The 24,474-nt window shown below is 39.8% G+C and overlaps 1 protein-coding gene across 1 annotated transcript in view; it reads left to right on the top strand.

The window, feature by feature from the left end:
- Window positions 1-649: 649 nt before the first annotated feature.
- The window catches only part of cspg4 (chondroitin sulfate proteoglycan 4), a 58,416-nt gene continuing 34,591 nt past the window's right edge, over window positions 650-24,474 (top strand). Inside the window, exon 1 of the mRNA XM_020624295.1 lies at window positions 650-799. Coding sequence (XP_020479951.1) covers window positions 724-799 — 76 coding nt within the window. The 5' untranslated portion in view covers window positions 650-723. The remainder of the gene's footprint in view (window positions 800-24,474) is intronic.

The raw sequence follows: 24,474 nt of genomic DNA on the forward strand, positions 1-24,474 counted from the left end.
TTGTCCTCATGGAGTTTAAAAGCAAGTCTCCAAAACAAAAATCTTTAAATTTCAGAGTGACAGCAAAGCAGAGAGCTCACATGGAGCTCTCATGCACGGCAGTTGACTCTTGCCTTCTTCAGAATCTAAGAAACTGGCTATTTGGAGCTTTTGGAGCAACATTTTTATCAAATATGCAGGTCTTGTGTTGTATAATGACGAAACATGTCACCCAGTGCAGCGGTGTGTTACACTGGTATGTTTTTAATTGTTTTTGAACAACAGAAGAAGCTAATCCAGGCTGGATCACTGACAGAAGTACCGTAAGTAGAGGCAATTTATTGTTGATTTTAGTCTCTAAATGGGGTTTGCTGAAAATACAAATACTACTAATAAAGAAAATGACTGACTTAATTCCTTAATGTTAGGGTTAGGCAAGTAATGGTTCTGGTTAATGTTAGGTTGGGTTAGGGTAAATATCTCCTGAAGTGATGGAAACTCCAGTATATGTGTGTGTGTGTGTGTGTGTGTGTGTGTGTGTAAGAGAGGGACAGAGTGTGCTGCTGGGGGGGGGGGGGGGGGGTTGGAAAAAAAGGCCGTCCCTCTTGTGGTCCCCCCCCGGCCCTGCCCCTTCACATAGAGGAGTATCCTGTAGCAGGTCCCAAAACTGGAAACTCATTCAGTCCCTTCTGAATGGAGAGTCTTTAACGTGAGAGTGGAGGACTTAACTTTCTGCATGAAAATATGAGAGCCCTGCATTTGGTCCTGGTCGGTGCCTGTCTGGCCCTGCTGCTCTGCTTCCCCAACCACTGTCATGGAGGTAAGTGCCACTGCAAATCACTCTTTAAGTGTCCTGTTCCTCTCTTCTGATTCCCCTTCACTACATATTAATCAAAGCATGACAAAATGATGAATTAATGCCTCAAACTGAAACTGAAAGACTAACTCTGACCTGCAGCAGTAGAGCATTGTACACAAAGGTTATAAGTAAACTACATACCAAGTATTTTTTTCCTTAACTTTTTTGCTGTTCACTCTCACAGTCCTTGTGCCATTCATAGCTCAGCGGTGAAATCTTCTTTTGCTTGGATGAAATTCAAATACAAGAGGGAAAAGATGTGCCAAGGGTCTGACCCTGGTCCAAGGTCTAAGACAACATCTGTCAGTTTCGCATCTAATGCATTTTTTTTTTCCTCTTTGCCTTTGGATCTCTGCCTGGCTGAGTGTGTGAGTGCATTTGCCTGGAGAATGTATGCATTGAAAGTGTGTTGCCAAAAGGTAGGAGGTAGTGACGTTGAAGCCCTCTGCGGTTAGGAGGTGAGCTGAGGTCCCTTTGCCGGCAGCAATGAATGGCTCTTTCAGGGGGAAGTGCATGGTGGCAGGCTGACCAGCTCCTTCTCCACCCAGAGAGGAGAGATGAAAGTGGGGGTGGGGGGTTAGTAAGTGAGTGAGAGAGGCTGTGTGTGGGTTCGGGAGGGTGATGCTGAAAGGCCAAGGCTCATACAATGACCCTATAGAGCACGAGCAAAGTCAGCTACAGATGTACCTTTCTCACTATGACACCATGCAGTAGTTCTTCTTATTCCTTCTTTGTGAAATTACAGTTTGTGTGGGATGTACAGTGTTGAAACAGTGGTGATGCAAATCTGGTATGCTCAAGGGAAACAATGTTTTCAAATGGCTTAACTAACTCACCTTAGCACAAAATTGTACATATGGCAAGTTGCCACGATCAGCCTTAGACTTAGAGCAGCTGCTGAGCTCATTGTCTTCTGCCGGCTGTCAGATCTTTAAACTCACACTGCAGATTCCACTCCAATTAAGTCTGAGCAAACCTCTCCATAAGTGTCTCTCTGGCAGCTAAAGTGAAAAAGTGGCTCTTGATTTGAACGGAGGAGGGCTTTGTTTTAGTGGGACATAATCAAAGCTCAGTTGGAGAGCCAGATTCAGTTCTTCTGCACTGTGATCTGTTCACCACAAGCATGAAAAAAGTCATCTACCCTTCATGTTTGCTCATTTATAGATAAACAACACAAACTGCACGCTGAGTAGTGACTGCTGTCTGCCTGTGGTCATGCTGAATTTGATGGAAACTTTTTGCATAATTGTGTCCAGTATCTTTATGCAGATATATATTCAGATGGAGATGCACAAATGGTGCTGTAGAAGTAATTTTCTACATATCTAAAACAAAACCATCAATAATCAAAGTGACTGCAGAATAAAAAAAAAACAGCAACAGAGGAACAATTTCTCATCATCTAATTATGTGTTGACACAATCCTTGCTGCCTCAGTGTGAACAGTATTCACACTGACCCTGGAGAACTAAATGCTAATGCTGGGCAGATGAACCAACTAGCTGATTAGATTTTGCCCCCCCGCTCTACAAAATGACTGCCACAAGCTGTCAGGGATACTCTATCAGCTACAAAGAAGATTTACAGAGGGTTTCATTTTTTATCTCTGTGTGTACATCTTCAAATATCACAGCCCATGCTGTGCCATATGATGTCCAGATGCCTGGGCGTTCCTGAATTGGCATCAACAAGGCAATGGCACCATCTTTTTTTTTTTTTTTTTTTAAAGAAGCACCATGCAGACTTTCCCCAGTTGCTGCAGTTGTCTACTTGTACCCACTCTTACTTAATATTGCTACTGTCAGGAACTTCTTGTACAGCTGAAGTGTTTTGAATCAAATCATGAATGCAGCACAGCAAGCGATCCCCTATAACAACATTTTCCATGAGCTTTCTTCAGTGGTGCAATCTACCACTTTACCACAGTCTTTCACCACTGTGTTTCAGCCACCCCCATACAATATAGCAGCCACAGGACCAATTATGATGCAATAGTGCACCAAATCAATTCTATAATTTTCTTTATGCTTTAAATTCATGAAGAAAATATAAGAATGCTAGGATTTGAGATGAAGTGTTTCATGGTCAATATATTGTAGCTTTCATGCTTGAAGAGCAGCCGGTTTAGCCTTTGGTGATGTCACAGCCCTTCACTCATTATTGCACCTGTGACTGATAACACCATCCTTCCCCCACCCAAGCTTACTTTATGTCCGCTAACCTATTTAAATCCTGTTTATCAGTGAATATCATTTCAATACAGATGTGAGTGAGCCACACTGAAAGGAAATTACCAGCAGAGTTCTCTATTTGGCAGCCAAATGACCCTTACTTTTTTCTTAAATCAAGGGATGCTTACTTTATCTCAGCTTTATTTGAAATTGGACATGACATGTCCCTGTTCAAAGTCTGCAGCTTTCTATCTCCTCAGTGGCCATTAAAGCTGCCCTTTAACCAAGGTTTGGAAATGCTGGCATAGCATTTACTTCTAAACCATAAAATGTTCTCCATTGCAAGCATGTTGTTTGGTTGGCCTGGCAATAGAGACTGTTTTCCATTTGTGTGTTTGTTGATAGGCACACAAAGTCTTTAAAACTGTTCTGAAGTTATGTGTCCAAGCACTGTCACCCCCCTCTGTTGACCAAACAGTATGAAAACTTTTTTCTTGCTCCATCATGAACCTTTCTAAAAAGTCCTTTGTTTGCTGGTTTTTTATTTTGTCATAATCCATTTATAACATTTTGGCATTTACTAAAATAAGAATATGACGAGACAGATGAACAGACAGACAAACAGATGAAACGGAATGAAAACAAAACTCCCTCCCAGCTCTACTGGCAGAGTTAATGATGCACTGTGTAAGATACTACCAATATGTATGGCGTGAAACAGAAAACATTCTAAGAGTATTAGTTATATTACCACATACCCCGTTTTGGATGGAAGTTTTACACTGCCCAAATAACATAATAAGAGAACAACATCTACTGCAAGTATTGTCTTATACATGTTTATCAGTGTTATAGAGATGTCTTGTTCCAGAATGTGTTTACATTTTCATTTGCAAAGCTTAACAAGGGGATTTGCATCCTACGATGGCATATGAGCCTGCTATCTCCCCAAGAGTATAATGTCACTATGGTAACAGGAAAAAATAAACATGAAATCTGCCTAGGCTTTGTGAAGTGTTTTATACTGAGGGTCTGCGTGTTCCTTGAGAATTGGCAGAGAAAATGGTGTGACTACAAGTGTCTGCACAGAAGATTAATAAGTCCAATATTTGCATTGGGAAATTGATGAGATTAATGTTCTGCTGGTTGCACAGGTCCTACAGACATGCTTTGTGAACCTCCCCTCACCTCCTAGTTTAAACACAAGGCAGTGCTAGAACAGAGAAGAAATTGGACATTTGGAGTAAATCCAAACAAGAAAATCAGTGTTTATAAATGCAGGGTAAAATGCACAGTCTGCTCACTGGCTGTTCTTTTTCCATTGAAATTCCTCCACATGTGACTGAAGGCCTGAATGTCCAAAACATAAACGGTTCCCTAAACTTTGTGAGATATGTCTTTGGAGTGGGTTTTATATGCTCACTCAAGTATGTATTCCCAACACAAATGTTTCTACAAAAAATAAATAGTTATTTGTACCAAAATGCAGTAATACAAATTCTCTTATTGAAAAGGAACAGGATGACAAACTATTACATCAGCAAGGATGACTGTTGTAATCGACTTCTACAAAATGTACACAAATGGAATTTGCAAATTACTTTTTTATCTTAAAATGTCATTTATAAAACAGAAACACAGTTGGAGGGTTTTCTGCTGTAGAACAAGTGCATTCTTCCTAAATTTGAGTGCTGTACGTGACTCATTCTTGTACTGTGGAAGACATTCTGCTAATTGACAAGCTCGTTCCTTTAGGCTGCATAAAAATGAGGCCCTCATAACATCTCTGAGCATGACATATGATCAATATTGATAACATTTCTAATATGATACATCCTCCCTCACTACAGCCTGCCTGATGTTTTATCCTGACACTTTCAGAGAGAAAGTTTCAGTGAGTCATGGTTTATTAACTGTTTTTTAGAATTCTGGCCTGAGGCAAACATCATTGCAGGAGTTTAAAGTTGGCTGTGGAGGCATCCTACCTCATCCTACTTTCCTTTCGATTGCTTCATCTTGTTACTACAGTTAGAATTTTATATCTGACCTGCAGCAACAGGGTGGGCAGCATGTCTGCTCAATAATTACAGCACTTTCCCCATAAAGAAAATTGTATAGGTTTAATTCTAACAGCAAAAACCCATGTCAAGTTGTTCTAGAACAAGACCATGGTTAACGCTGTTCATTGACAGTGAGCTGCTTTAGTCAGATATGCTTGTCATCTAAAAATCAAAAATATAAAATGTAAAAGAGTGTCTTTTATTTCACTGAAGTGTGGCTAGAGTTAAATGATATTTAAACTCATTGTGGGGTCTTATTTTGTCCACCATTTCCATCATTTATAATGACACTGTACTAATCTTGAAATGCAATGACATCCCTACAAAAAAACCTGACAGGGTGACATCTCATGTAACATTACAATTACTGACAGGAATAAAATCCACAGCTACAAAAACAAAGAAATAAACAAAAAAGACCCAAGTTGTAAGACATCAGAATGACAGTATCATTTAAAACAGAAGACACATAATGAAGCAATCAGAGTTGTCCTTCACAGAGCTGCAGATGTACCAGATGAACAAGGAGAGTTTCAGCCTTCCTCCAGAGTGCTCTGTGACTTCAAAAGCACATATCATACCTCACTTTATTCCCATTGTGATGCAAGAACACTGAAAAAGACACGTCTGTTGCCTCAAGGACTAGCCTTCCCTGGCACATGATCTTTCCCACATTGCTCACTTTGAGGTTGCTGGCTGTGAATGGCAGGCTGCTTGGATTATATTTTAGGGCCATGATCTGCTTAGAACAGGCAGACAGCCCACACACAGATCTCATTTAACCCTGGGTGTGCACACAGAATATTTTTCTGTACATAAACACAGGCCCATATTCTGTCCCAAGGTGGAAGGTTAAACGCCATCTCATAGTGTGCTCCCTTGTTGTTTTAACTCCTTCCACGTCAATCAGATAAGTCGGTGGAAGGGGGTTTAGTAGCAGTTGGTCTATGCCCAGATGTCAAATCTGTAAGTGGCAGTTTGAGATTTTCACCTGTGACTACCTTGCAATTTACATGCATGCAATTTTAGGTAGTTCTAAGGACATCGTGCTACCTACAGCAGCAGTGTGGGGTTAGAGCTGCATGGGTGAAAGAAGAAAATTGTCAACATTTACAGCAGAGGACTGCACTGTAAAAAATCAAAACAAAAAAACTTGTTGAAGGATGATGTCATTAGTTTTGTAGGTATTAGGTCATAAAGAAATAGTCCAAAGTAGTGGGCATGGCATATTTGACCCTAAGTGACAGCAGTAGAGGAGTCACTAGTCAGTAGAATTTAACCTCTGGGAACCATGAAAAGTTTTATGGTTATCCATACCACAACTGTTTCAGTCAGGTCAAAAGTGACAGATAGACCGACAGTGTCAGTCACAGATGGAGCCATACCACCAGCATGAGAAAAAGTTCTTGGGACAGCATACTATTAAAAAGATATATACAATGTACCTCAGTGTCCTGCTATAGTGTTATGCAGGTCGACCACCAAGAGGCCAAGACCTGAACTGGAATATTTAAAATCAAAGTGTGTGTTATGACCCTGAGAAAGATGGGCTTATATTTTTCCCTCACTGCAGCAACTGAACTCTGCATGTTTATTTTTGATAAGAGCTGTTGTGGAGTTTAGTGCCCAAAATGAAAACTCCAGAGAAAATTCTCATCATCACAGAACTGCCAAGTTTTCAATAAGCAGGAATTATGCATGACCAGATGTCTCGATATGAGTGCCCTCTATGGGCTTTTCCCTTTTTTAGATTTATTTATTTAAGAAAATAATCTGTTTTATCATTTTTTGGCTGAGTAAAGAGGAATCTGTTCTATTCTGGCTGCCACCATTTCTCTTAACCATTGAAAATGAATGAATAGGTAAAAGGAAAAACAAAATGTATTCTTACCCCAAGGGGCTTTTAGGGAATTACAGTCAGTTTACCCTGTAAGATCAGCTCTCAGGATCTTCCCTTCCTTATTGTGAATATTATCTGATAATATTCATAAATCTGATTTATGAACAGTGCTTTTATTGAACAGTGTGCATCACATGTAACTCACATGCCCTGAGCAGTGGAAGCAGACTGATGTGGCCAGTGAGGTTAAAACAAAAGAAAGAAAGGCTGCAAAGGCACTGGAAAAGCAATGTGAATCTTGAGAAATGTTTCCACTGTTGGGTTGCTTCATGTGAGACGTGTTAGGAAAAGCCTGCAGTTTCCCACTCCAACATCTGGAGTCTGCTCAGTCAGTTAGGCGTGAGCCAGTGCTGGTGGCTTTAATCAAATTGTGCCTCTGCTTCTCTTACCTAATATAGACAACAAAAACTTTAAAGAATGCAGCTGTGCAGCAAGTAGCCAATCTTTGAAGATTGCTCAGCATTAGATCGAAAGTACTTGCTGAATTGGTGATGGAGAGGCCAATTTGTTATCAAATGTGTTTTAAGTTCTTGTAGCAATCCTCCTAGCGCTGGGAACCTGGATCTCTTTAGCAAGTACCATAAGCCACACACAATAGTAACTCATACATCAAATGAATAAAGAACAGAACTGAAAAACATCTTTAATTACTATGTGTTGTATAGTGCATTTCATGTCTTTTGTTTTACATAACGCTATTTCTTAGAGACTAAAGTCTGCTATTTTTGTAAGTCCAGCAGGGATAGCAGCTTGCACATGAATGTGAGTCACTATTTTAAATATAGAGCAATCCACTGTGAGTGTGAGGGACTCCCTCCAGCCTAAAGGGTGTGTGACTCATAAGCACAAGGTTGTAGTGATTAATCATGAGACATCAGACTTCATACTAACAGTTTTTACACTTCTACTTAGTTTTCATCCAAGATGTTATGAGCCACTCCTCCAAGTTGACGGGATTGAACTATAGCTGCAAGGAGTGGCGATGAATGTCCTGGGAGAAATAAAATATTTCTGCTTATTTCATGATTTACAACAAAGTCTTGACAAAGTTCAGAGATTCTGGCAAGGACTTTACACCTAATGGATAATTTCACTGAGACTGTAGCTTAATTTTCTTTATTTTCTGTGAGGACAGTTTCATAAAATGAACATGAACTTTCCCTTTCTCCACCAAATAGTTAGTCTCCTGTTCTATCATTATCCAACATGGCAGCGGGAGGCTGCAGCTAGAAGAGCCACTTTTCACAGCATGCTGACATGAAGGCAGATCAGCGCCAGCTCCCATCCGGTTGAAAATCTTCATCAGCACCACCAAGGGACCTTGAAGTGTTCTGAGTAATTTGAAGCCAGAGCCCTCATTACAGGGTGGGTTCAGACGGGGGCTAGGGATAGCACCAGGCCTGGAATCTGCCAGGTGACTGTCTGGAATAGCCTGCACCAAATAAATATAGCTGGATGGCAGAACCATCAACATGTTGCCTCACATGGGGCTGATGAAGTATGGAAAGGGGATCCAGGGTGGGGATACTCTGTGTGTGTGAGGGTGTGTATTCTGTATGTGCTGTGGTTCACATAGATCCCACTGTTAAGAGGCTGGAGTAAATGTCGTCATCCCACTGGCTACGAAGGACTAAAATAACCAGAGGAAATGATGTGTCCCAGGAAATTTTGACCATCTGTAGATCAGTAGTAGAAAACAAAAAACAATTAGCCAGACATCCAAGATCCTTGTGCAATCATGTCAAATTTTTCACACACTTCAGGCAAATAGATGCAGAAAAGTTCAATATGATTTCATAAAATACTGTGAAGTGAGTGGAAACTTGGTTTGGGGAGAGAATTGTGTGAAAATAGCTCCTCCTTCACTAATTAGATTTCCTTAAATATGTATTCTTTTATACACCTTTTGCTTAAATACATTTTTCTTGTTTATGATTTTTAGTTTTGCTGGCTCTTAGAAGATGGACATTTTGATGTTTTTAGCCTTTCTTGGCCCTGAATAACCTCTCCATGGACTCAACATTTGATTTGAAACTGCAGTTGTATTATATTGTATGTGTCGGTTAGACAGCTACTCCTTTATCCTCATACTGTTTGGTCACAGATTTACAATAGAGAGACTGTATCAGAGTTGTGTGTGCTGCTTTCTTTTCTTAAACATATGTAAAACATCAGTTTGCCACTCTCATCATAACAAACCCAGTTTCTTTATCTTCACCATCAAACCTCTACTTGTAAAAAAAAAAAAATCATATTTTGTGCCTTGCAAACATTATTCACATTTCATGAAATTCCAGGAGAACCAGCTTAAAACGAATAGACAAACTAATAAACTAAACATCTTAGTTAAAACAATTCGTTTTGAAAAGAACAAAGATTGTGAGGAATGAGAAATGAAAAAGTTTTAATGTCTGTGCAGTTGATAATAGCAGCTGAATGCAGTGAAGTCGACAAATCATCAGCCAAAGCAAACAAAATGCAGATGACAGGAGAGATAAGTGTGCACCAAGGACAACCAGTATTTATGTGGCCAACTATGTAATCTGATGTACCAGACTCTGCCAGCCCAGGCTAAGGGAATAGGCCCCTGGGGAATGTGATATGGAACAGTGAAACTGACCATGCATGACCCTGGAGCTCATGTCCCTTTGTGAGTACAGCCAAATATACATTCCCAAGCCTTTCTTTAGGACAAATCCTTTGTATGAGTGAGCACAGAGGAGGCACCCTAGATGTTTTAAACATTGCTGAGTTGAGTTAAGATTTGCTCATCTTAATTGCTATGCTGTCAAAATCACCTTACACTCCAAAGTGGAAAGGACAGAAAGTTTAAACACCATAGAAATGCTGTCACAACAAGAAACCTTTCTTTTAAACGAGTGCTGAGACAACTATGACCTGTTCAGGTATTCCAGCCCAACAGCCATGTGGACCAGATGTATAAGTGAAGGGGCAGAGACACTTTTAATGAGTTGAAGTTATGGAACAGTTGAAACATCCTGGATGGAGAAGCCAGTTTAAGGAGGGTGTGTCTGAAGTTTTACTCACACAGGCTTGTACTTCACTTTAGCAGAAAGTGAATGAGAGCAGTTTATAATACCACACAAGTATCTGCTCCCTGGAAAGTGTGGTTTAAAATAGGAATATCTCTTGGTGATCAGATTTCATTCTCATCTAAAAACCGGTTTTACAAACTCAACAAACTTTCTCTAAACAAAATAGATGTCTTCCACTTTGCAACCAGATATTATCAGACCAGATAGCATGTCAGTTTGTTGAGGGGCACTGGGTTCAGAGAACTGATAGTTCAGAGTTTGATACAATCAATCATAGTTAGAGAAATATGAAATCCTGTCTCCGCAGAAGTAAAATTTGCCTTCAGTAATTTGTCATATTGTGTATTCTGATGGAAGTCAGCACCAACTTTCTCAGCAGCTGTTGTTGCAGAGAGATTATAGTGTCATCCAACATGAAGTTACTTGTGAGCACAAATATTTTCTTGGCAAATGAAAGTGGAATAAACTAGGTTCACTGTGTTGCCAAATCATGGATTTCATTTCCAGATACAATTTAACATGGTTGTCAAAGACAGAGACAACTGTTGTATTGCTTTAAAGACTAGACTGTATGTGTAGTATGTCTGTTTGTATGGTGCATTTACATGACAAGTACCAGAGACTGCAGTTAATGTTGCCAATTGAAATGAAATAAACATTTCAGTAAAATTAATACATTTGAAAACAATGGCTGAAATTGCTCATATAATCAAGAATAAGCCCAAATAATGGATCATTGATTAGGCCTAATCATGAACCTCCTTATCAGTGGCTGCCCAATCCAAACACAATCAGACCCACTTCAAGTTAACACTTGTGCTTACAGCCTACAACAAAATTGTGTACGTGCTTGTTCAACACACTGTGGCATTGTTGAAATCATGTCATCTCCTCTAATGAGAAACACTCTGCTGAGCTCTCTTTCCCCAAAAATGTCACTGCGATGTTTGACTGGGAACACTCGCCTCCAGGTAGCGCTGCAGTAAAGGTTGTGTTCAACATGACACCCAGAGCACTGCGCTGAAAGGTAAAATCCAGTCCACACTGTAATAAAAACACAATTTGATAGTCTCTGGAAAACTGAAATAGTTCATTACTGCCAAGGAATGTTCGGTCATTACCTGGCATCTGTCTTTGTGCATAGGAGCCACCGTACCAGAGTCAAATTCCTCGTGCGTACAACACACCTGGCCAGTAAAGCTGATTCTGATTCTGATGCTAAAGGTCAGCATTCCTGAGCCTGGCATTAGGCTGAGGTGATGCTGTAGTGAAGCTGATGCAGGGAATTAAATCTGCAGTGCCTTCAAGTTAGAGTGAAATGTAAAGCAGCTGCACAGAAGCATCTGTGTGATTAGGAGCTTGGCGTAGCTGAAGATGTGCACTGGCGTTGGCACTGGCATATACAGCTGGCATGTTTTCAAATCTAGGTGTTAAACAATTAGCACATTCAGAAAGTTATGTGTCAATGTAATTTTTCCTGGCAGTACTGGAGAAAATAACATGAGTCCTGTGTACAGTAAAAGATGTGGAATGAAAACCACAGCCCTTGTTCTGTGCAAATGTACATTCTGAATTTCAGCTAAAGCTAAAATGAGATTGTAAAGAATTTCAAATATCAAATACTTATGCTTCTGCCCCCTCAGAGAGGTTAAAAATATATACATTGGATGAGGTCAAGCCATTAGCACAGGACATCGAACCACCATAAATCTTTGTCTGGATACTCAGAAGAGAACAGCTCCTATGGACTCCATAACTTGTTGTTTACTGGTGCCTACAATGAAAATTCTACACTTTTGCCCACTACAGAAAATTTCACAGAAACTAATGAGTTTATGTAAAATTTTATTATATCTTTCCCCAGATAATGAGAAGTAATGTTTTCATTTACGCTCCTGGCCTTTACTGACCACATGCATCTTTTTAGTGGGATAAACATTTATAATTTTAATGTCACCTTGTCTTTTCTTTTCACTCCATTAGTAACCCGGTTAGACTGTGAATGCAGTCAGTTGACCACAGAGTATGCTATTTGTGAGCAGGGCTTTAGATTTTTAGTCATGTTTTATCACCAACATCACTCAGGGTGTTGTCAAATATTCCATTTGAGCCTTGACATACTGATCTAACGCACCCCCAAATTCTCAGGTGGCTATTTTCTGAAGCATGACAGTCCAGTTCCATGTGGTGGGTTATGTGAAGTCTTACTATCAGACGTGTGATTCTTTCACAGACAATAATGGCTTTACCTTGGCCAGAACAGACATCCTCAGGCCTCTTTTAAGTGCCCTATTGATGGGTGGTCGTCATCCGAACTCACTCCTGGCTCCTGAATCACATTGCTCCAGAGTGAGGTCATTGGGAAACCAAGTTAGTGGCCCCGAAACAATTGGATAATATGAACTGTAAAAGGCTGATTTATGAATGAAGCATTAAATGTGAACAGGTGCCCTGTGTTACAGATATAATATACTTCCTTTCTGCCAGTCTTGAGCTGCAAAATATATTGTTTAGAAACAAGAAGGGCCGTATCACAGTGTTGAGTGTAATATACTGTAGATGAACTAGTGAGCCTCAGGAGTGCCACAGTCTTGTATGGGTACATGGAATGATTTCAGTGAATACACATTGTGTGAGAAGGATACTATGGTACTGTACTGAAGCAGAGCTGGACATTTAATCACCACATCCAGCAGGAACAGCCCTGCCCTGCCACGCAATCCGGTGCCAGCTCATTGCCATCTCCTCCTCAACTGCTAAGAAAGAATTTTCTATGTAGAATTATGAATTTCATCTTTTTTCATTTTGTAGTAGTAGTAATATAGATATATGTCATTCATGCTGAAATTAAGATCAGGTAACAAAGACGGAACTGATAGCTTATATGGTTTGAATGCAGTTTTTCAATTAAAAGAAGCAGAGAAAGGCTTTATTATAATAGCTACCTCTTGTTTTGGCTCGTGACTTTTTCACTACGCTTTAGTTTCTCTTACTAACCCCCAGGGTGTATGGCTTCATCCAACCTGAAACTATTTCTGTCCATGTCCCAGATGTTTTTGCATAACTAACATATGAAACAGGCAGCATGGTGGTGCAGTGGTTAGCACCATTGCCTCACAGCGAGAAGGTTCTGGGTTTGGGCCCCACCCGGGACCTTTCTGTGTGCATGTTCTCCCCATGCTCATGTGGCTTCTCTCCGGGTACTCCGGCTTCCTCCCACAGTCCAAAGACATGCAGCTTAGGTTGATTGGTGTCTCTAAAATTGCCCATAGAAGTGCGTGTGGTTGTTCGTCTATGTGTTAGCCCTGCGATGGATTGGCGACCTGTCCAGGGTGTACCCCGCCTTCACCCGATTGCCGGCCGGGATTGGATCCGGCCCCTCCCGTGACCCCTTTCAGTGATTAAGCGGTAATGAATGAATGAACATGTGAAACAAACTTATGAATAGATTTTTGTGTGCACAGATATGGTACAGCTGCACATTCTTACACAGTTGTGCCAGAACATAGATACAAATGGTTGATGAAAGATCACAAGCTGTTTGTATGAGATCAATATGTTTTTTGCCATTTTTATTGTGATATACACAATAGCAAAAACAGATGTAGTGACATGCGTCAAAGCAGTGATCACATCATGTTGCTTCATGGGGGCATAGTATGAACACTGCATCCTCCAGAACCAAGACATCCAACAACAAATGGACTACTGTTTCTCCACAGCATTACTCAAGTCACACAGTACAGTTATGAAAATGCATCATTCACGCATTTTGTACTGGATGTGTTTATTTCCATGAGCGTTATTCTTTCTGAATCAAGTGCATTCATATAACAACTGAACGCCAGCCAGATGGTACTGAATGACTTTGGCAAGATTATCAGGAATCAGTGCATGTTGCCTGCAGCCTTAAAAAACTAAATGTATGAGACATATCAAACATAGGGAGTTAATGGACTAACTTAACTTAATGTTGAAGAAAAGTGAACCATCTGAGTGCACTGCATAACAAAGTCACTGATATTTGTTTTGAAATGGTTCTTTATGGCCTGCACTTGTTCACCAGGAGCCTTTCCTCACAGTAGGCTACTTGACTCAGCAATCTCAGTGGAAAAGATGTCTTATTGTGTGTTTCTGACAGCTCTGAGAGCACATCTTTTTAAGTGCTCAGAGCACCAAGGCCTTCAGGTTTCACCTATACAATTTTTCTGCAATGGCTAAAATGCTTCAACTGGGTTTTCTATAGTCACATGGCGACAGTCAGCAGCATCAGTGTCCATTAGCAGTTATTCAGCACTGCAGCTAAAACAGACGATTCTCTGTGGATAAACTGTACGGCACATGTCTCCTCTGTCTTATGTGTCTGTTTAATTTAATCCACACTGTAGTTTGCGTATGCCTTAGATGAACTACAGCTTCTCATTGAGTACGACCTTTCCAGTTAGCCACATCAGATAAGTGAAGCCGTTAAAAATAAAACACATTATTAAGGTCTCATGAAGCTGCTGTTACACAAAAAGTGACGCTACTGGAAACAAGACCAACGCCCTGACGCTACGCCGAGGCCTTCTGGTGAAAATAACAAAGCAGAAGCCTCTTTTCCCTAAAATACATCTTTGCTGCTCACCAGAAAATCCCCTCCTCCCACTTGGTACATTGCGTACTTTCTCTTTGACTCTTTCTTTCCATTTGTCCTGTGCTTTGCTGCACTTAGTCAAGTGTTGGTTGGAGCATGTTTTTGACTACACAAAGACTCCTTTTACAGTAGCCATCTGAAAAATAACTTTTTGTTCCATTTGTTTGGTTTGCTTTTTTGGGGAAGCGGTTTCTTCCACAGCCTGAGTTGGATGGCCTGTCCCTTTTGCAGCAGAGTGCCCTGCAGCTTATAAATGTTTTATGAAAGAGCCTTCTTCTCTGTAATCCAAAACCACGGCAAAGCCAGGCCTAAAGGACAAACGCTGTATAAAAATAGCAAACTCATCAGTTACACCAGGCTGTGCTGTTGTGCATGCAAGGTTGTGTTTGATTGCATGTGTACACTTATGACATGCAGCTACTCAGCAGTGCTGCATAATATAAGCATATAAGAGTTCAAATTGGCTCTACTTTTAGCAGCTGCAACATCAAATGTGATGTACAAAAAATACATCAATAATTATTATCCAGTAATAAAATATTTATATATTAATATTAACTGAGTTATTCTGCAGAATGAGTACTTTTACTTTTGATACTTGATGTATATTTGTATACTTATATTTTGGTACTTAAGTAACATTTTGAATACAGACCTTTTACTTGTGACAGTATTTTGACATTGCGGCATTGCTACTTTCACTTAATTAAACAATCTGAATACTTCGTACACCACTGGTACGATGATTCAGGGATGTGGTGCGGATTTATAGGTTTGTTTTTCCTGTGGCAGAACCATGCATGCTTCTGGCAGGTGTAGAGTATGAGGAGACTGTCAGAGATAAAAAATTGTTCATCACTTAGCTTCACATTCATTTCATCAGGCACAGACACTGGCGAGCTACCTGCTGATTGCTGAAGCGTACCACACTGGACCCTTCCAGAGGGAGAACAGCATTGCTAAACCCCCAGCTCATGTGAGAATTCAAACTGGCATCCCTGCATTCATAAAACCTCCTCTATAACCTTCATACCACCAGGACAGATGCTTTTGCATCATCAGGAGATCCTTTATTGGCATCAAAGTCTGTCATTGGGTCTGCTTTTGTCTGGCTGGATTGAACTGAGCGTGTCTGTGGTTTGTTTGGAGGAGTCTGTGAGAGCAGATGATGGGGCTCCATATGTGTTTTCATGTGTGGCCATCTGAAGTGCGAAGGTCGTTTAGATGAGTCATACAATTTGAGCTTCTTACTTTTGTTTCTGTAAGTACTTTCAGTTCTGTTGTATTTTTATCCATATGTATATCCTTTGTTGATCTGTAAAAATTTTAACTGGATTTCTCTCAGAAATGCTAACAATCATGTAACTGGTGATGGCATTTATGTCCTCTCAAACAAATCATGCCATAAGACTTCAGTTTATCTGAACATACACTACTGAAACCACAAAAAATATTATAGCAAAATATCAAGTAATGTGTGTACATAGTTACTGTGACATGGGAATTTTTGCAGCAGCACAGTGACATCATTCAACATTAATAAATCCAGCAAACTAAACAACTAACAGAGATTTACTGTATCTGTGCTGGATCCAGTACCACGCCCTTAATATGACTCAAAGAAAGGAAGGTTTCTTGGGGACCAAGAGGATGATGGAATGTAGCAGGAGGGAAATTCAGACAATTCCAGTGATTTGTTGAAGATACTGTAAGTGTGAAGATGGGAGCCAGCTGCTACTCTGATCTCCCTTGTCACTATGTTCCTGGCCTGCCTGTACAAGATCCTGTCCCCACTTCTGTAGGCCTCCTCTTTGCCTCAACAAAACTCGTTGAATCTTACTGTGCAGAAGTTCTTGGTGGGCACACACATGCAGGCCTGTAGACGCAGCCTCAAATACACAGCTTTGACTTTGCCTGCTCAGTCCATCTCTTCAGTGTTTTGACCAGAGCTATATGGACCAGATGACAGCTTTAAGTTTCTGCCTATAGGGTGAGAACATGGCTCATGCAGTGATCAAGGGCTGAATGGGGGACAGGTGAAAGGCACCTTTTGTGGTCTAATGTGTTTTTGCTCCGGGTGGGGCAACTGACGTGCTTTTTGTATTTGGGCAGTTCATGGGTGAGTCTTGCTCTATTATATCCCCTAGAACAATGAGTGGGGAGTTGGGATGTTTCAGTTCCACGCTAGTTATTTGTTAAGCCAGGTGCTTTAGTGTGCTAGCGTGGGCCTGTGCTCTTATATACACTCTTATTATTTAGGAGAGATCACAAATTATTAGTGAATTCACCTGCTGTAACCTCTCTGAAAATCAGACTGAGGGTTACCAACTTTTTCCTACCTCCTGTGCTCTTCATCATACAGTATGTTGTTTAGGATGTTCTTTGCCCATGTGTACAAGCTTTCTGTCCAAAATGTATGTTTTATAATTTGCCACAAAGTAGCAATTTCATGATCCCTCAAAGTTTGTTAAAATGAAACCATGTGAAGATTTGCAACATCAAATCAGCCAAGAGGGACTCTTCCCCTTTTTGTCCTTTAGGTTAGATGTTTGTTATTAAGTCTGGGTTAAGTTTGGGAGCAAGCACTCAGTGGCTTTGATTGTTTCAAAGGAATTGAGTCACTGGAATCAAAGCAAGAAGACTGCACACACCAAAAGAGATAGAAATGATATCACCCACACACGATGGGAAAAACTGCTAATGAGTCTTTATGAATGGCTGACCCTAATAAGAGTGTAATCGCATTGGGAGCTGTGAAATCACATGTTCACCCATTAGCAAAAGTAACGCACTTCTCGGTCACTCTGATTAGCCCAAGAAGCTCCCAAAGGGCTGTTAGCATGTGCACTCGACAATGTATTTAAATCCTGAGGAATTTTAATTAAACTCAAATACAGTAGCTGTCAACTGGGTTAACTTATGTTGTTTAGATGGAAGATGAATGGTGTTGTTTTCCTTTTATCTGTCAATTCGGGCAGCAGTAAACAAGTAGACAAGAACACCACAGGTGATGTCAGGGACTTATTTCAGAAATTTAAATAACACCTAAAACATTACATTAATTGCTACAGTGACAGGACCTAAGTATTTGAACCTAGTCACACTTTCAACATTGTGTGACAGATGTCTGTGAAATACATGAGCTATTTTAATTTTAAAACCCTGAATTATAAAAGGAAAATATAATTTAAGAAAAAATCCAGTTCCTCCATTCATCAGAGATTAGAAATGTTGTGACAGATGTGTTTTATACACATGAAGTAATTGGATTTTATTTGTCTGATGTTTGAGACAGGGGCTTTGAGGGGACCTTTTTACAGGAAGCCTGTTGCCAGCTTCTCAGATCATCCAGATCTGTGAAACACTCAAAAAGCTAATCCTCAGATTTATGATTACCATATCCACTAGTATGGAATGTGATCTCCCTGAGGTATGAGATGTAATATATGCATGTTCAGACCGTGTGGTGCATTAGTTCTCACATACAGCATTGACATTCTGCTAGGTTTGCTTACTTAGCCAACAAGCACCTGTGAACACATCTGCCAATGGTTTAGGTTTGAGTTTATACTGTAGCAGGCCTCCTGTCTCATTTCTCTCATGCTTTATAGGTTGAAGTATATCATTTTTATTCAAATTTGGGAAAGAGAGAACAGAAAAGTTTAATCTTCACAAACTCTTCCTCCTCCCCAATGAGCCAGATGGAACTTATTGCAAGATAATTTTCTTTTTGGGCAAAGTTCAGCCAAGTAAAAACTAATGAATCACAATAAATGTCCAAAAGTGGGTGAAAGTTTGTGGATGTTTGGCTCTACGATCTAGTTCAAGGGCTTTCCCACAGATGAATGTGTTCCCCTGTGTCTACCCAGAGATGGAATTTTATCGGTTTGGTTATGAATGAGCTGAGGAGGTGAATTTAGTCCTATGTCGGTTAAAATTAATCTAAGTGAATTACAGTAGGTGAACTCTGCAAAATTAGGTAAGATGTAACATTAAAATGTCCATTTCTAATTCAATTAGAGAGACTAAAATGTAGCGTTATCAGAGAAGAAAATCCCCCTTTCAATAAAAGTCAGATAAAAACCAGGGTGGAGCTTAAGAGCCTCATTATGCTCCAAACAAAGTGCTTGTCTAACAGGCCCTGAAATGCCTCTGTTCACACCTTCCTAATGCCAGCGAGCTTTTAACAGCCAATTGACAGTAATCTTTTTACACTTTACACAACTATATGAATCTTACTATGTTAATGCATTTGTGAAGACACGTGTGCACCCTTAGCCTCATATGTAAGACTCATTGCAATTTGACAACAAAGACAAACTAAAGACAGAAAACTATTGGGGAGAGCTCAGAACAGTAGTGGACTGCAGGCAGAGAAGGCTAGATTTATGCTGGCAGACTTTTTGAACACCCATACTTGCCTGGCACTCAGAACAGGTATGGAGATATTTGCCTTTAGATGTGATCGACCGACACATTTTTGTCTTTGCTTTTTTACTTGTGGTTTTTTCTGTTTTTATATTGATGTACACATCAGGGGGGCACTGGGCTGGAATCAGATTCCTTGTATTTTTGACAATACTTAGCAATAAAGTTTATGTATGTAGACCTACTTTGTTTAAAGCGCACTGAACATTTACTGTACAGTAAGTGCTTTGGCACATAAGTTGCAACTTTTGCTGTTTGCTCAATCCTAAGAGAGCTGGCAATCAAGTCAACGTAACCACTTTACATCCTGATATGTTAATGAAGCAACATCTGTCAAAAGTGATTCATTGGTGCACACAAGAAGGTAGGAAAGTAGCAGCAGGGGCCATTACTTCTTCTGAGAAAACATAATTCTAAAGCACCCATTCATTTTCTGCATCTCAATACACTTTCAAATCGGTGTTACTGGGTGTTACAGTGGTTGTTACTAGATTGAATCTTAAACTTTGACTGATTTGTCCAGAAAAAGAGCTTGTTGATTTTACATACCGAAGTTAGTCTGAAGCAGCTCTTGCTGCATTTTGTAGCTGAAGGCCTACATCCCAAGTCTAGGCTAAATAAATGATAAAGAAAAGTGATCAGTTCAGCTAGTGCGTTTACTGTACTAATTTGTCAGGGTGTCAATGTCAGACAACTGACAGCATGTTGAGTCCATGTTCATTAAATGTTAGATGAGAAATGGGCAAGAAAGAAGATGAAGGACAGAACATTTGCTGCAGAAGGGACCATTATCAGTAATAGCACCATTGTGACAGACTTTCACTCATCCAGGGGGAGTAGGAGAAGAGAAGTAGACTCTTTAGTAAAACTCATTTACATATTTTAAACAAGGTACACTAATTGTTCTTATTATTCATGATTTCATGTTAGTGTAAAGAAAAACAAAGAACTAAATAGGTGATGACAGTTAGAGGGCTGATATTTCATTTGGTTTTTAAATTGGTTCCCTGCTGCTTGATTGAAAACTAACCGCCCGCATCACAACATTTCACAGCTTAGCGTGTTTTTTTTAAAGATTTTTCACTTTAATGCATTTTTATAGTTCATTATGAAGTAGATAAATTGGTACTAGCTTTATACTTTGCTACATATTTTCTTAAAGGCTGTTACTGTTTAGTGAAAATTTAATATTGTCTTGATACATCTGCTGTTTTTACATATGATTAGGCTTGTTTTTGCAGTTTTTGTCTGGAGGCTGTGTTAAGTGCTAAAGATAGTGTATATCTGTGTTTAAAAAAACAACTCTGTGGACAGAGAATCACAGACTCACACTTAACAAATAAAACCTTTCATACATCAATACTTAGAATTATCAGGCGTCTAGATAGACTTTTAAATCCTCAGCAGGGTTGTGTTTATTCTTTTCTCCACAGTGTCAAAGTTTACAGTGGGTACCTCTATCAAGTTGTGTTCTGTTTTCAGCTACAGGGGTTTGTGCAGACGCATTGATTTTAGTCGTGGGCTTTGTTTTAGTCTTCAGTCAAGACAGTGGCTCCGTCTTTCCGGAGCTTTTGCCTCCAGCAGTGAAGAAAAACACACTCCTCACTTTCCTTTTTGCCACTGCTCAGTTTTGGCCTCGTTGATGATCTCTCTCTCTCTCTCTCTCTCTCTCTCACTCCATCTCATTGACACTGTGTTTCAACATTGCACTCCTCCAAACCTCTGAATTTATCAAAGTTTGACAACCTTGTCAATATTCACCACCCAAAGTTGGCAAAAAGCCATCTAGTGCCTCGATGAGATGAACAAATGTGCTCATAAATCTAAATAAAGCAGAGGAGCTGTCAGCACTGTATGTAAAACTATGTGTAGCGATGTGGGTATTATGTACAAAATCTGCACAAGCCATCTGTGCCTGTAGGTCTTATACAGTCATTTTACTCACATTCATTAGTTCACATAATTGTGCCTTGGCAATATTAAAGATCTGTCTATCTAAAGATGTATGAAAGATGCAGAAGATTTGGATTAGCAGATATATTATGACAAGTTTGAAGAACATGTGCTCTGAAATATAGACCAAGTATATTTTAATGGACGCTATGATATTTTATAGAGTTTTTTTCCACTAAATCTTGGTCAGAAAAGAAGGTGGATGTACATTATGACAGAAAAAGCACTGAAACAGACATGAACTGTACAGAATACAACTGAGTACAACTTTCTAGTATTTTTTCACAGAAAGCAGATACTCAGGTCATCTTTGCTTTTCTCCATTTTTTGGACTGTGGGACGATGCCGGAGTACCCGGAGAAAACCTACACAGGCACAGGGAGAACACACCACCTCCACACAGAAAGGCACCAGGTCGACCGGTGTTCAAAACGTCTTGCTGTGAAGAGACGATGCTAACCACTGTGTCTTCATGCCGCCCAGTGTTCCAGCTGTCAGCCATATTTCATTATCTATATAGATAATGAACAAGACTTTTCCTGGCAGAAATCCTGGACACCTGAAATGACTCCACTCTTTTCACATATCTAGTACTTGATCAATGTCTCATTGAACCCCCGACATGCAGAAGACCTTCTCCCTTTTAGGATCATGCATATACACTTCATAGACTCTGAGCCAACCAGGATATGCTGTACTCAGTAGCCACTGACTCTTAACCTTAGTATCAAGTGTTTTGGCAAATTAGACAGATCTCTGACTGTGGTACAATACTGTAGCTTCACCTTCAGGACACACACCCCCAAAGGTCAGTCACCCTCTAATGATATCTGCCCAGATCTATTGTCCTCCTCGAGGTGGGTGGTACAGTGGGACGGGAGTTTGATTTCTCCACAGACGTCTGCAGCACATATTGTTACTTCAGACATAATGATGAGCATTTAGATGAATCAACCATGCACATTTGGTGCATTTGAAGATTATGAGCAACTTCTCTCCAATGAAATGAAGAAATAACACTCTAATCAGTCAAAGGCAACGAGGTGCATTACTTGTAATTACATCTGTTGGATACCGGGAGAAGTTGCTGCAACAACAGCCCATTCAGTCCCGGCTCTTGTTATCATCTAAATGCAAATTAGATGTAATGACGACCTTGTCTGCCTATCTGCCAAAGTTCTGTGCCAACGTACAGGAACAGCAAAAAAGGAACTGTAGCTCTCATTCTTTCTGAACTTACTCTTTGTATTTCTCAAGATTTTTGCAGTCTCGCAGGAGTTATGTTTCCCAGTTTCTCTGTCTTATCTCTTATTCTCTTGTCATATTTTTGCTCATAGAATACTTCATCTGTCTTATTTTTTTCTGAAGTGTTTTGTTTTTTCTATTTTTGAGGCATCACCAAGGTTCAGCAAGCTATGATGCACATTGACTTGGGGCACTGTGGCTTTAAATTTGATTTATGACCTTTGTCACAAATGAGTCTCTCTCTTAAGATTTTGACACATGAAACCAAGGAGACTGTGATTACCAGAAAAAAAACCCCAGCATTTGTTGTTTGTCCAAATGGTGTGTTTTCCTCTCAGGAGCAAGATATAGAGTAACTTTGTATACAACCACAGAATCTCTTAGGTTGCAGTAGACTGCTAAACATACCAAGCAACTTTAAATGCTCTCACAATAAAAAATAAACTTTTTTTTAAAACTTCCACCCAGTTGATCTTTCTCAGACCTTCATCAAGTTGTTTAGCTATCCAAATTTGACCTACTTTTGTATCTTCTTCTCATTATTTCTCCCATTTTTTTTCCAACAACACATTGTATTATCTAAGTAACACCCTACAGGGTCCTTGTTAATCAGTAACTTCAAATTCCTGTCTCAGATAATAGCTCTGGAGCTGGGAAAATGTACTGGCAGCCAGTGTAGAGAGTTTCCACCCTGATTTTATCCAGCACTGTGGTGGCCAATGCTGACTATTTTATCTCTGATGTTACAAACTATAAGTGAATAAAGTGCTTCCAGGTGAAGTAATGGCTGGCAGCCATATTGAAGGGATTTACACAGTGTGTAAAAGTGGCTGTGAACAGTGATCTAAACACAGAGCTTGGTCACAACAGCAGAATTCAGTAGGATATAATATTATGACTGTGATGAGCACCTGCAATGTATTTGTTTAGAAAAAAATATAAGTGGAGGAACAATGAAATTTATTTTTTACCAGCAAGATGAAGGTTGTGCAGCCATGCTGTTGTTGATTTCTGTTGCTACATCTGTACACAGCCCAGCTGCAGAAGGACATGAGTTATGGATGGTAAACAGTGGCTTGTGTTATAGTAGACATGCTGCCACGACGTCGTCTCAGGCCCACTGTGGTGTGCAGAGTGGCTGCTGTCAGTGACTGATTTGGCAGGATTATGTTTCCCCCTGAGGCAATTTTGTCACAACATGCTTAAACTATTACCAGAGATGTGGCATGAGAATTTAGGCCCAACACCAGTGTTTATATTACATGTGTATTCTATGTTGAGCATTACAGTATGTGCCCTCCATAGGCATGACTTCACAAGGCAGATGAAATGATTCTTGTTCTAACTGAGAAAAAGAAGCTGACTTTGCTGAGCAAGTCTGAAACAGAGATGTGAAAAAGCAGTTCCTTCATCATTACTGATGCTCAGGAGCTCTTGAGTGAGGAACTTAGCTCCAAGTGCACTTGTAGCTTTCAGGTGTGTGTGTGTGTAACTTGCGTAGTTCAGGGCGTTCCTGGAAAAAGGCATTCACACTCTATGAATCTACTTTGTTTGAAGAAAGGTTAAATAAACCAAGTACAAATTTTCACTTGGGCCAAATCTCAGCTTGTGCCACTTAGTGCCTTTTCAAATAAACATCACTGTTTTGACTGTTTTGGTTTTAGTCTTGTTTGACATAGGTGTGCAGTAATGTGCATGCCTCTGCTTTAATCAACAGGAGTCCGATTTTTAATTGTTTTGATTTTGCCTTTATTTACCAAATGAAAATATGTTTAATGTGTCAATGTTTGGTATAATTTTCTTCCCCTACTTTTTTCACCTGACATTTATTTGTACACTTTGACATACAACATGTGTGATCATCAGCTCCTGAGACTTTATAAAAATATTATATGAAACTTAAAATAACATATTGTTAATGAAACTAGTTTATAGAAGACAGTAGGGTTTTCAGAAATACATTAGTTTGTGGTAAGAATGAACAATAAGAAGAGACAGAGGAGCCTTCAACTCCCACGGAGACCAACATTTTCCACTGAAACGTGCAATCCATCTTCCAGTCAAACTGTTCAATTTGTGGAAAAGTAAAATGAATGTACAAGCGCTGCTTAAGTTGTTACGCAGCATTCCCGGGTTTTCCATGTTATTGGTTGTTTATTTTGGCCTAAAAATACGAGCAGGGAAAGA

The sequence above is a fragment of the Monopterus albus genome, unplaced genomic scaffold, assembly GCF_001952655.1.
Source record: "Monopterus albus unplaced genomic scaffold, M_albus_1.0 scaffold7.1, whole genome shotgun sequence".
Classification (NCBI taxonomy): domain Eukaryota; kingdom Metazoa; phylum Chordata; class Actinopteri; order Synbranchiformes; family Synbranchidae; genus Monopterus; species Monopterus albus.